Here is a 14,246-nt window from a genome sequence, read left to right as displayed (position 1 = left end):
ATAGTGGTTCCATTATGGAAAGACAAAATTCATCAATAATAGACATTGTACTCTCACAACTTAATCAATAGTTCAAACAAAGCTTTAAAATAATTCATTAAAATAATTAAAGTCCACCTGTGAAGGTCAATCTTCTGCACACGCTCTCGAAGACGTTCCAAACGCTCTGAAAGGCATTCTTACGCCATCATGCCACCACGCCGTACGCCGTCACGATACGCCATCACGCGCGACTACAACTACTATCTTCCTGTTAAGAGGACTGCTTACTATCTTTCTTTGTTTATGTCATTTGCAAAAAAACAAGCGGTGGTTTTGCATAATTCAAAAGTTAGATACACTTCAATAAAGGCTGTGAACACACGCCAACAATGAATGAAAGCCAGTGGGCGCCAGTTGGCATGATCCCATTTGCATAATACAAACTGGCCCCTAGTGGCTTTGACTTCATGTGAGTTACATTAGCCTTTCATTGGCATTGAGGGGAGAAGTGAAACCACGGCCGGCCTTCAGCACAACCGAACCCAATCAAGCACAGACTAAACGACCAGACGCATCAGCTGCACGAGCATTTCTACCCAACTAAAGCAGAGAGACGGATATGTAAGCCAGCACCACGCAACCGTTCCATGTCCCTGCTCTCATGTCCATAAGTCAATGCCAATGAAACTGTACGGTGGGTCATAAACGACACACCTTATAGCACCAAGCTTTTGTTCAGCATCGATTAGTGCAGGTTACCGTTCCCTCCTTCATGAAACGGGACGTGCTTCAGAAAGGGTGCGGAGCGAGAGAGCAAGGCCTCCGCTGCACACAGAACGCTGAAACACACTCTTCAAGTACAACCCCACGCTGCCCTCTACTGGCCCTCCAGTGAATAAGAGTACACACACCATTTAGCATCTGTGAGACTTCGTCAGCCGCCTGTCACTCTCTCGTCCCTAAACCAGCCAAAGCACGTCATCTGTCTTATCAAAGGAACCCGTACAATAGCAGCTAGATCCTTTGTTATGAGCAGGCAGAAGAGGCAGATGATGGTTTACAGGGTTTCTGCCATGCAGAGAAACAAACGAAGCTATGAGTTACGGTCACACACTTATAAAAAGACTTAAATCCCCAATTCTTGAGTTCCTCTCCCTGAACGGACCCGCTCTTGTCCGTGCATGTTCGAATTAGAAAGGAAAGAGAAAAAAAGCCAAAATAAGGACACCGTTAAACAATAACCCTGTCAATACTGATCAGTTAAAAACATCCAAAACAGAAGTTAAGACAGATCATGGCTTACTGCAGTTGAACGAAGTGTGTTGACAGAGAGCTAAAACCTCCAAGAATTCTTCGAAAGAACCTCGGAGGCTTGGACTGTCACAGCTTTATCTAAACTGTGCCCTTGGTCTTTATCTTAATGCATTGCATTAACTGTTTCCAAGCAAAACATTCTTTACTTAAAAGCCATTCAACCTCCTATAAAAATCAACTGTTTCCAAAACCAGGCACTTGATTTTCAAACCTTATCAAAGAGAGGCCAATCCTCAGATGAACTCAAATTATACTAGAATTCCATCAGTTCCATAAGCAGAAAATATTATATATACACACATATAAATACAGGGGTTGGACAATGAAACTGAAACACCTGGTTTTACACCTGGCAATAATTTATTATGGTGTAGGGCCTCCTTTTGTGGCCAATACAGCATCAATTCGTCTTGGGAATGACGTATACAAGTCGTGCACAGTGTTCAGAGGGATTTTAAGCCATTCTTCTTGCAGGATAGTGGCCAGGTCACTACGTGAGGCTGGTGGAGGAAAACGTTTCCTGACCCGCTCCTCCAAAACAGCCCAAAGTGCCTCAATAATATTTAGATCTGGTGACCGTGCAGGCCATGGAGATGTTCAACTTCACTTTCATGTTCATCAAACCAAACTTTCACCAGTCTTGCTGTCATGGTGCAGTCATCCTGATACATCCATACACATTGGATGCACATGGTCCTCCAGAATGGTTCGGTAGTCCTTGGCAGTGACACGCCCATCTAGTGCAATTATTGGGCCAAGGGAATGCCATGATATGGCAGCCCAAACCATCACTGCTCCACCCCCATACTTCACTCTGGGCATACAACAGTCTGGGTGGTACGCTCCTTTGGGGCTTCTCCACACCGTAACTCTCCCGGATGTGGGGAAAACAGTAAAGGTGGACTCAGTACATGTTTCACATTGTCCACAGCCCAAGATTTGAAACCATTGAAACCGACGTCTGGCATTGGCACGAGCGACCAAAGGTCTGGCTATAGCAGGCCGGCCGTGTATATTGACCCTGTGGAGCTCCCGCCGGACAGTTTTGGTGGAAACAGGAGAGTTGAGGTGCACGTTTAATTCTGCCGTGGTTTTGTTTTTTGGATATAATGCCGGTTAGCACCGAGCATCCCTTTCAGACAGCTTCCTCTTGCGTCCACAGTTAACCCTGCTGGATGTGGTTCGTCCTTCTTGGTGGTGTGCTGCCATTACCCTGGATACCGTGGCTCTTGATACATCACAAAGACTTGCTGTCTTGGTCACAGATGCGCCAGCAAGACGTGGGACCAACAATTTGTCCTCTTTTGAACTCTGGTGTCACCCATAATGCTGAGTGAACCTCCACACTCTGCTCTTCCTGGTGCAATTAATGAAGATTGGCCACCAGGCTGGTCCAATTTAGCCACAAAACCTCCCACACTGAAGTGACAGGTGTTTCAGTTTCATTGTCCAACCCCTGTGTGTGTATATATATATATATATATATATATATATATATATATATATATATATTAATTAAATATGAAAAGTGCCAAACATACATCTTTCCAACCTCTACAATGCCCTCCATTCCCTTTCCTTTAAAAACAAACAAAAAAAAGAAAAGCTCCGCAGAGAGCAGAGCTGCTGTCATCCTCTTAATTCCTCCTGTTCCAGTCTCAGATAACCCACAAAGCCTTTGTCTGTGCAGGGACACTCAACCCGCTAATGGATTATTGCACTAAAACCGTAATATTATAATCTGTCAAACAACATGGCCTCTCCGAGTGTTTAAACAAGAAATACGAGATGGGGAGGGCACGAGAACGCCGCAAAGAAACCAGGCAAACAAATACTGGGAGGAAAAAAAAGAACCTGTACACATAAAAATGTATAGATATACTAAAATATGATCGGTTTGCACTGCAGTACATCAGAGCTCACAGACAACGTTCTGGATATTACTCGGCACAAAGTTTGGGGAGAAAAAAATTAAAATAGGTAAATTAAAACGCGTTATTCTAATCGGCTTTCAGGCAGTTTCTGGGAATATCTGGCCCTAATGCCTGTGGGTGGCACTTTACTCACAACTACAGCATGTGTGTGTGTGTGTTTTTATACATCAATAACGCACAACTGGTTCATCACAATTTACACTCATACATCTTAAGTCACGATTGGCTACAAAAGTAGGGAGAAATAAAAAGGTACTTTGGCTACATCCTTATTGATGTAGATTAAAAAAGGGCCCATTCGCAGTCTTAGCAGAAGACATGCCGTTCTCCAACTCTCAGAACTGACTGCTCGCTCGATGTCATTCTGCAACCACTGGGGAGCTTATGAGGGTTAGAAAGCGCTGCTGTTACAAGCCTGAGGTAAAATGATCAACAGACAGGGGAGAGAAAGAAACAAAAACAAAAACAAACAAAACCTCCCTTTTGTTTGGTAAGGAGGGAAGAGGGGAGCCTCAAGACACCCCCAACGGAAAAGGGGGAAAAAGCAGTTGGCTGGTTTAATATTGCATAATAGTGCTGAGTTTTCAGGTGTGGGGATTAAAGCAGGTGTGCGTTCTCAGGCCAGGCACCCCCCCTTTTCTGCCGCACAGTGTCCGGTCCGGATTTAGTGGGCGCTCTCACTGCCATGGAATCAGACCCTCAGGGACACACATATGGGTAGGTGGTGTGTGAGTTTGTGTGTCAGTGTGTGTGTGTGTGTGGGTGTGTGTAGAGGTTGGGGCTCTCTCAGGCGAAGTACATGGTCCTCAGGGTGTCATGGTGAATCTGCACAGCTTTAGCCAGAGCCTGGGGGTCCCGACCGTTACTCTGACCAGAAACATGGCTGCCCTCCGCACTGAAATTGGAAGAAGAGAAAAAGACAAAAATTACAAACGACCTTTTTCACAAAGCACCAGCAAGCAAACCGAAGACTAGCCAGTAAATCAGCTGACGGCAGCGGCTAACTTAACTTATTCATCAGGATTTGACTGGCCAGCCGTTCCAGGACTGCGTGATTCCCACCAACAGGATTACAGGCTTACATCACCGTAAACAAAGGAACTCATAAAACACTCACGGCCGTGTTTATTAGCAGGTTCTGTTAATCCATTACTGAGGTGGACTGAACAGAACCATCATTACTGAGGGAGCCATTCCCACAAAACCAATGGCTCCACAATTAATAACGTCAGACTAAAAGCTACACAATGCAGAACTGCTCCGCACTGATGACCGTCCGACTCGCACCGGATCAAAACCGCTCCACACTGATGACCGCCCGACTCGCACCGGATCAAAACCGCTCCGCGCTGATGACCGTCCGACTCGCACCGGATCAAAACCGCTCCGCACTGATGACCGTCCGACTCGCACCGGATCAAAACCGCTCCGCACTGATGACCGCCCGACTCGCACCAGATCAAAACCGCTCCGCACTGATGACCGTCCGACTCGCACCGGATCAAAACCGCTCCACACTGATGACCGTCCGACTCGCACCGGATCAAAACCGCTCCACACTGATGACCGCCCGACTCGCACCGGATCAAAACCGCTCCGCGCTGATGACCGTCCGACTCGCACCGGATCAAAACCGCTCCGCACTGATGACCGTCCGACTCGCACCGGATCAAAACCGCTCCGCACTGATGACCGCCCGACTCGCACCAGATCAAAACCGCTCCGCACTGATGACCGTCCGACTCGCACCGGATCAAAACCGCTCCGCACTGATGACCGTCCGACTCGCACCGGATCAAAACCGCTCCACACTGATGACCGCCCGACTCGCACCGGATCAAAACCGCTCCGCGCTGATGACCGCCCGACTCGCACCGGATCAAAACCGTTCCGCGCTGATGACCGTCCGACTCGCACCGGATCAAAACCGCTCCGCGCTGATGACCGCCCGACTCGCACCGGATCAAAACCGTTCCGCGCTGATGACCGTCCGACTCGCACCGGATCAAAACCGCTCCGTACTTATGACCATCCGACTCGCACCGGATCAAAATCGCTCCGCGCTGATGACCGTCCGACTCGCACCAGATCAAAACCGCTCCGCACTTATGACCATCCGACTCGCACCGGATCAAAACCGTTCCGCGCTGATGACCGTCCGACTCGCACCAGATCAAAACCGCTCCGCACTTATGACCATCCGACTCGCACCGGATCAAAACCGTTCCGCACTTATGACCGTCCGACTCGCACCGGATCAAAATCGCTCCGCGCTGATGACCGTCCGACAACGCACCGGATCAAAACCGATCCGTGCTGATGACCGTCCGACTCGCACCAGATCAAAACCGCTCCGTACTTATGACCATCCGACTCGCACCGGATCAAAACCGCTCCGCACTGATGACCGTCCGACTCGTACCAGATCAAAACCGCTCCGTACTTATGACCGTCCGACTCGCACCGGATCAAAACCGCTCCGCACTTATGACTCCGCACTGATGACTCCGCACTTATTATTGCAAGACTGGAAAACCACACACACACACACACACACACACACACACACACACACACACACACACACACACACACTACATTAAGATCATCTCATCTTTCACCTACAGTGCACCTCCCAACGTAAGACTACGCTGACAAAAGCTCAGAGGGTGCTAGAGGGGGTTTCCAGGCAACAGGAGCCTCACCTGTCGTGCTCTTTGTCCACCAGGTGGTAGCGGGCGCGGAAGGCCACCAGATGGGCATAGTAGGCGGGCGCTGGGATGGAGACGGATCGTGTGCAGCGCACATAGGTGTGGCACAGCTGGTATGTGAGCAGCTGAAATTCATCAGCCGTGAAACAGTTGTCATCCCACAACACGTGGTAGTGGGAGGGGCGACTCGTGCCCTGAAGAAGAAGAAAACAGATGAAGCTGGAGATGAAGATGAAACAGATGAAGCCGGAGATGAAGCTCTCAGGACATACAGTGAACTATACATGATTTACGTGTGTGTCTATATGTGACATACAGACATACAGTGAACAGACAAGGAAACGACCAAATGATTCAACACTGGGAAATTAAATTGTGACAATATAGGTCACAACTTCCGTAATATTAGGTGATTCCAAACAGAGCTTCTGCTGCGAAAGCCTGTTTTGAAACTTTGATTTTCCTAATGAACGCACTTCTCCCGCTATGGAATAGCTCAACAAAACAACGTTGGTGGCGTAAGCACCGGGGTCACACACGGGCAAATTAGTTTCGCTGAGCCTGATGTAAAATCGATCTCCCACACAAAAGTGTTCTCTGTGTAAACAACGAGGCGGCTTTTCCTGATCTCCTCACACACCTCTCCCATGCACTCCCACAGCAGTGAGAGGCAGGACAGCGCAGACATTGGGCTCAGGGACGTGTGTGGTAAGGATGGACATGGTTATTAGAGTGTACGGCTATACAAACTGATCCAAGCGTTGACCAAATATTCACAAGAAGAATCTGTAATACGAAATTAAATAATAATTATAAAAACATGAACTAGGTCTACAACAAAGCGTCAAAATCTAACAATAAATAATTTAAACGAGTAATTATCCAATGCTAATGAAAATGAGGTGTACAAAACTCTGTATGCTTCCTTTGTCAGCACAGATGCATTTAAACCGTCTGAGCAGTAGATCAACAACGGAAGTGTTGACTGTCGGGAACTATTACAGTGTCTACAGAGGACAACAGGCAAGTGATTACACACGCCGAGTGTACAGAGGCAATATGACAACAAAGACCTTTACTACTGGACTGATGCACCATTTAAACATGACATCCCATAGTGACATAATGATGACTTTTTTTGGAATTTTCAATAAATAAATAAATGAATAAAAAAGGCTACACAGGACTGCAGATGATAGAGACACAGAGCTGATATCGCCTCTCACACCAAGCCAAACAGACACACCTAAGCAGAGCTACATAAGGAAAACCGTTCAAACACATTTCCCTGGTATGTCACTAAATCAATCGAACAGTCAGGTACGGAATCACCTCGTGTTATTATTCACTGTATTCAATAAAAAGACCATCAGACTTTTGGTTGTTCTGCACAAAGTAATCAATATTCAATAACTGATCAGTGATGAGGGCGTTTGAGAAGCAAAAGCTGTTAAAGTGGCCACCACTAGTGCCTGCACACCTGTATTCCAGCATGACTGCAGAGGTAAAAGTCAAACTCGTAGGGGTGCGTGATGTCGGTGTCCACAGTCGTACCAGCGGGAATGTTACCACTGCGGCCCACCTGCGCAGAAAAAGAGGGTTACAAGTTATTAGCACGTCTGTTTACATCTGGGATGCCACATAGTAGAATTTGTAAATATTACACAGTAAAATCTGCATGACTCCATATGGAGTCTTGCACGGTTTCCCAGTCTAAAACATCACGTTCAGAAGAGTGCAGCCCCCTCAGCAGAGATCAGAGATCTTCCTCGTATGAAAGCTGAATTTCTCTGCTCTGCAACTGCTGTCAAAATAAAAGCTGTCACTACTCGTGATTCTAAAGTGGCTTTTATGAAGTCCCCGTCTTTCTCTCAGTGCTGCTTGGCTGATGTAGAATAATTACAGGCTGGGCAGAGAAGGCACTGTTGTGTAAATGAGCATAATTAAGCTTGTGGCTGAAGGAGCTTAGCGAGGAGAAGAGAGTGTCGGGTAAACGAAGCCCCACAGCTTTTAATTCACACCGAGACTGCAGGCCCAACAACCACAGCAGGTGGACATGCTTGTGACCCACCCCGTTATTACTACGGCAGGACAATACATTTGTTTGCTTGATCGCAATATTGAGGTCACAGGAAGCTGCAACATGTAGAGCAAAGTGGAGCGAAGGCAGTACAGAAAGGCGTCACGTGGCTACAGGTCACACCAGAACGTAGTGAAGGGATTCTTTCACAGCCGACCCTGTTTTTATGGGGTTTTAGTGAAATCTGTTCAGTAAAACGCGTTTATATTTTTCTTCAGTACATTCGACATTCACAGCATCGCGTAGTCACTCTGTTCTCCGCTCACCCAATCAACGCCTGCTCCAATTACAACGCCTGTTACAATACATCCATTTCTATGGATTTTGACTGCGTATGTTGAGAATTAAAAACACACAAAACAAGAAACAAAAACAGAAACAAAAAATGAGGAAAAAAGCGTCAGGCGTCACGGCGTCAGAGAGAACGCTGCGTTTCTAAAAGCCCTCTCCTCATGCCACTCTGCAGCGGAGTATGGGAGCGGTGTGGAGTGGGAGTAAAGTACTTTTTCCCAGAGTGCAGAGCGTTTTTCTGAAATGCTCCTAAGCGTGAACAGTGAAGTAGATCGTGTTTATTTGTCTACCCTTTGGCTTGTGGCTTAAAGTACAGTCCATATATTGAAAATATATAAATGAACACATCATGAGAATGAATGAGTCGGAGCAGACGCAGGGCAGGTTCGCTCTCCTGTGTGAGGGGAGAGCGTGAAGAGCAGGAAACAGAAAGCATCACGGCGCGATGACAGTTTGACAGAGGAGCGTACACATCTGCCGCTACTCCACCCACATATCGTGTACTCTGATCTCGGTTTCAAATGACTGTTCCTGTGGGCGTTTTGACGAATTAAAGCATTCATGCTACCTACAATCAAAATAATCAAAAGTTCAAGGAACCTAAAACGGTCTTCTCTTTCCAAGTTATGTGAATAACTTTCCAATGCCCACAAAATGACCAGAAGTCATGAAATGAAAACCGGGTCAGTCCTAATCGCGGGCAGTGTGTACGCAGACCGTATCCTCACCATCAAAGGATGATTTGGGTCATTCTGCCCATAAAGCTTTAATAAAACCATTCCTCAGTCTTTCATGTTGTCTTTCAAATCATTTCTATCTTCTGTTTTTTTAATTTGTGGGATGTTTCCAAATGGCTTCAAAGCCTTTAACCATGTGACATCACTGACTAATTAAAGAGCTATTTTAACGCAAAATGATGCAGTATAACACGAGTTTTCTGTCCATATTGTGTGGCCATGGTTATTAATCTTACTTTCATCTTTCCAAACTGAAGGTATCTGCAACAGTAAATCCCACTGCTGGAGATCCACCACCCCACATGGTTAACTTCCAGTGCTAAGTGAACACACGGGGTCTTCATAAACATCTCAAAATTACAGCCAGGTGTCTCAGATTAGCGCGACCTTCAGGTGGAGGGGCACGGCTGAGGCTGGGGCATGTGTGGGGTTTCTGTAAGAAAACTCACCCTCTCATTGCGGTCGGCACAGAAGAGGCGAGTGTGGTGGCGTTTTTGCACTACGATGTAAGTGATGCCGGGCTGATACTCTTTCTCCAGGCTGATGCAGGCCTCCCGGATAGCCAACAGCTCATAATACAGCACCTGGAAGAGTGAAACACACCTTTACCTTTAACACTTTACTAATGCTTAACATAAGCCCCTCAGCCCACCTCAGCCTTGTTCACTACTGACCTGTCTGAATTGGCCTTCAGACACACCATCCCTGTAGTAGATAATTCTGGTGGGTTTGTAGCGAGTCGATTTGTAGAACTGGATGAGGAGCTCCCGCACCATGGAGGCCAAATCCTGAATCACCTCCTGCCGGGGCCTCTGCACCCGAACCGTGGCACAGTACCGACTGGGGTGGGCATCCATGCTGCCCACCACCTACACAGAGAGAAATTAAAAATAAATAAACATCAGTCACGTCTGTGTTTAAATCCAGTCACATTCATGCATTCAGAGCATTTTTTTATTCTGCACTGCAAAAAGTACATCTTGTGAAATCATCTTACCTCTAGTCAATATATTTAATATTTCCTATAGCAAGTCTGTCACAAAGATATCGCAAAAGTAATTTAACTTCTTTCTAAACACTTTTAATTTCTTAAAATGAATAAAATGATTTGCTCTTTGTCCTGAAACAAGCCAAATTATCTGCCAGGAGAAAAAGAATTTCTTCACACAAAATAACTCAACACAAGTAAAGTACCTCATAATGCGAAACACGGGGAGATTCACTTGAAAGAGGCCCTGAATATTCTGTAATAACTCTCTAGGACAAATCAATCAGAACCAAACAACATGCAGTGAGCTCCTCGGTCTATGGAGCTTCGAACAAGCCAGGATCTCCTGCACTGCAGCAATGAGGTTGTGCATCATAGGCCCCATTTTCTTTGACACCACTGTGAGCACCGATGTGTATCTGGACATTTCTGAACAGTCTGTGACTCAGCTGGATGACCGAGTTACTGGACGGTAACTTCCAGCAACATGGAGCAACGTGTTCCTCTTCGGCAACAGGGTCATTTCTAAGGGGCTTTGGCCACCATGGTCACCGGATCTGACACGACCAGACTGCTTCTTCTGGGGTAATGTAGGAAAAGTCCATTGGAGCAAGCCTCGCACTGCGGAAGATTTGAAGGAAAGCATCCAAAGTGAAACTGCTGCTATTCCCCCCAGTAAGCAAGATGAAATGTGTCTGGCAGAAATCGGAGATCCCTTCCAGCACGGCGTGTAATGCAGTCGAGGTACGTAGCGCATTTGTTCGGTTCAGATTGCTTCATCCTAATGGGACTTACAACAATCTCAATCTCCCTGTGTTTGACTTATTAAGATGTTTTTACCTGCAAATGAGATTCACTTTTGCAGTGTGAATTTTACAAAAACAACTGAATAGGGGGCAGTCGTGGGCTGGAGGTCAGGGAACCAGCCCTGTGACCAGAAGGTCGTCGGTTCGAGTCCCAGAGCCGACAGTCCATGACTGAGGTGTCTTTGAGTAAGACACCTAACCCCCAACTGCTCCCCGGGTGCCGTGGATAGGGCTGCCCACCGCTCCAGGCAAGTGAGCTCACTGACCCCTAGTGTGTGTGTGTGTGTGTGTTCACTAGTGTGTGTATGTGGTGTTTCACTTCACGGATGGGTTAAACGCGGAGGTGGAATTTCCCCATTTGTGGGATTAAAAAAGTATCACTTGACTCGACTAGATTGACTTGAATAGACGTAAAATGAGATTTCCAAGATGAATCATTTCATAACGAACTGCAACTGAATCGGCCTGTTGCAAGTTCAGAGATTTAACATCCTTAGCAGGACCTACAGGGGAATAAAACTCACAGCAGCAATGGAGGGCTTCTTCCCATCTCCAGCAGGTGGGTGTGTAACATCTGCCCCCAGGAAGATCACCGGCTGCTGGAATACTGACGGCCTGGAGGAGAAACTCCCAGGTTAAGGAAATTCTTGAAATTTCGTAGTTTCTGTATTCTTTACCTTTTTTTTAAATATTAAAGTTCAGACATCTCACACTGCAGAGCGGATCTCACCGTTGATGTGGCACTAGGATGTTGTTGATGCCGCCGAGTTTGACGTTGATTTTGAGGCAGAGGTTGGAGAGCGTCTGTGGAGATGTCTTCACTACATTCTTCACCTGAACACACTGAGTGGCCATGCCCAGAAGAGTGTCTCCTACACGCTTCACCTCCGCTGCACCATAAACACAGAGTAGAGGGTAAACTATAAGCTCACAGAGATAAAAAGCAGGGAATGTTCTGGTTACACGTTTAAGTGTTTTTACACGTAAAACTGGTTGAGTGTGTGTACCATAAACGGGCGTTTTTCCAGGCAGGATGACGATGATGAGCTGCAGGCCAGCGTAGGTGTTCTTCAGGTGTCTGAACATGGGCTCCACACTGTCTGCTCCCTGCGCGTACTTACAGAAACACGGCTGGCCCTGGATGGGCATCCCAGCATCTTTCGAGATCTTGCGCAGCTGGTCGGTGAACCCCCTGAAAGAGACAACATTGAGCAAAGGTTGGGAAATTTAAAGCACCAACATTTTAAATGATTTTAACAGAAGAAATCATTTATCTCCATCATTACAGGCTGGGAAAGATCTCTAAGCAGTATAGAACTTGCATAATCATACGTAAGAAGGGCTCTTCTCACTGCATTCATTTATAAGAATGGTCCCTAAAAATCTATCCAGGTTCTTTAAAGGTTCTCTGCGAATCAAATGTTGTTGTTCTACAAACCTTTTACGGCATAAACGAACAATTAAAACCACAAAGATTAGAAACAAACAAGTGAAAACTGTAACTGCAGGTTCAGAATCAGTGGCACGTGAACAGAGTCAGGAGCTAAAACAGGCGCTGACGTTTAGAGCCGTACTCTCACCGGGAACCTTAGAAACGACTGACATGCCATTTCCACGGCAACGCTGCGGAGCCTCTGCCAGTTCTCTGCCGTCACGGCAGCCCAAGCTACGCAAGCAGTGGAACGAACTTGACAGCCATCTCGAGCTTTAATATACCTGTTTACAGAGGTTGACAGCTCACAGATACAACCTGCTAACAAGCTATTAAAACGCCAGCACCTTAAAAGGCTGGTCTCTTCTTCACCCCCGCTGAGCCCACACTGCCAGCGCACAGACAACTGTGAGCACTCGACTGACTAAGGCCCGGCGTGTGGCTCACTCAACCTAATCACAAGCACAATCGCCAGACTCGTCCAATTAATCAGACGTTTGAGTGCTGCTGAAAGGATTATTGATCAAACGGTTAAACAAACTTTCCTCCACTGAAATGGAGATTTACAGAGTGGTTCATAGTCCAGAGCAACAGTCGCTATACAGAGTGGCCACTGATAATGAAGCGGCTGATGAACAGGGTGTAACTACCGATTATAAGCAATTATAGCAAAGTGCTGTCAAGATGGCTCTGACCCCTGGTGACCATATGGATGGTTCTTCTGCTTGGATCTTCAGGCTTCTTAATGACTTGCATCGATCCATCTTTTGGCTGGTCATCCTTTTTCTTTTAAAACATCAGCTCTTCCAAGCACAAGGGTCTTTTTCAGTTAACTGGTTCTTCTATATGTCCAAAACAAGAGCTTCAGCTGGTTACCGGAGTTTCAAGTGAGAGCGGAGAGCTCCTTTGGTCAAGGATCCATTAGTTTGTTTCCTTTTCTACCAAGGTACTCAAATTTTGTTTTTTTTTTAAACTGTCCCACTTTGTTGTCCATAAAGAACCAGATAGATGACCACAGGCTGGATGATTCTGATTTCTGTTTGTAGAGACACGTCATTACATTTAAAGCTATTTTCATGCCAATCTGTGAGAGATTAACAGCAAAAACATGAAATAATTGATGCAAAAACTGCCCACCACTTCTTTCTTTACCATCGACAGTATAACCAGTGGTCAAACAAATAAAACTCTCAGTCCTACTCCAGTACGTCTCCCTTTGGCCATTCCACAGTTCCACCAGCCAATATTCATTCTGTGCGACTTTCTTCCATGTTAAAGGGAAATAAATAAGCAGCATTGTGCCCTTCAACCTGCCAGAGAGCTGTGCAGATCAGTTAAACACTGTAGAGAATTAAAGTGCTTTTCTTGTAAATGATGGCTAAAAATCCCAAAACCACTTTGCTGACTAACTGCAGCAGCAGAACGACTCTAAAGACCATATTTACACGATGTTGATGTCTTACTTGAGTATCTCCTCGCGGCACTGTCTCTGCGTGGCGAAGCAGGCTATGGCCCACATTTTGATCTCCACACCCGTGTGGAACTGTTTCCCCCGCATGTCCCACACTCCATGACTGGGAGTAGCCACGGTACGGTTCTGCAAAACAAGCACAGGGTTGATCTGCTGCACTCGGGTTCTTAGACATACACAGCAATAGACATGCACACATAAAATACACACACAATGTGAAAATGTTCCTGGAACCTAAACACAGCTTAGTCAAATGTAAAAACACTTCCACATCACAGAAACTCCTGAACCTGAAGTCACAGCCACTGCATGTATGGATTAAGAGGCTGCATGTAAACTTGGCTGGTGAGAGAAAATGTTCAGTTGGTGCCTGTTCATAATTATGTGATCCTGATTTAAGAATTCAGAATTTGAATGTGGTTAAAATTCCCATCCCTAGTGATCAAATGTTGCACTGTGCACTGGTGTTGAGAAATGCTCACTTCTCTCATCATGCACTG

General features: G+C 46.2%; 1 protein-coding gene across 2 annotated transcripts in view; it reads right to left on the bottom strand.

Annotated features, from left to right (window-relative positions):
- Positions 1-2,831: 2,831 nt before the first annotated feature.
- Positions 2,832-14,246, bottom strand: part of LOC108413244 (protein argonaute-3) — a 41,383-nt gene continuing 29,968 nt past the window's right edge. For both annotated transcript variants that reach the window (XM_017685664.2, XM_017685666.2), the window contains exons 11-19: positions 13,739-13,872; positions 11,851-12,035; positions 11,574-11,733; positions 11,368-11,458; positions 9,724-9,918; positions 9,499-9,633; positions 7,422-7,523; positions 5,936-6,135; positions 2,832-4,125 (exon numbers count right to left, since the gene is read on the bottom strand). In XM_017685664.2, the coding sequence (XP_017541153.1) occupies positions 4,017-4,125; positions 5,936-6,135; positions 7,422-7,523; positions 9,499-9,633; positions 9,724-9,918; positions 11,368-11,458; positions 11,574-11,733; positions 11,851-12,035; positions 13,739-13,872 (1,311 nt within the window). In that variant the 3' untranslated portion in view covers positions 2,832-4,016. The remainder of the gene's footprint in view (positions 4,126-5,935; positions 6,136-7,421; positions 7,524-9,498; positions 9,634-9,723; positions 9,919-11,367; positions 11,459-11,573; positions 11,734-11,850; positions 12,036-13,738; positions 13,873-14,246) is intronic.

Source organism: Pygocentrus nattereri, chromosome 24 (genome assembly GCF_015220715.1).
Source record: "Pygocentrus nattereri isolate fPygNat1 chromosome 24, fPygNat1.pri, whole genome shotgun sequence".
Lineage (NCBI taxonomy): Eukaryota > Metazoa > Chordata > Actinopteri > Characiformes > Serrasalmidae > Pygocentrus > Pygocentrus nattereri.
This window is presented reverse-complemented; position numbering and strand designations above follow the sequence as displayed.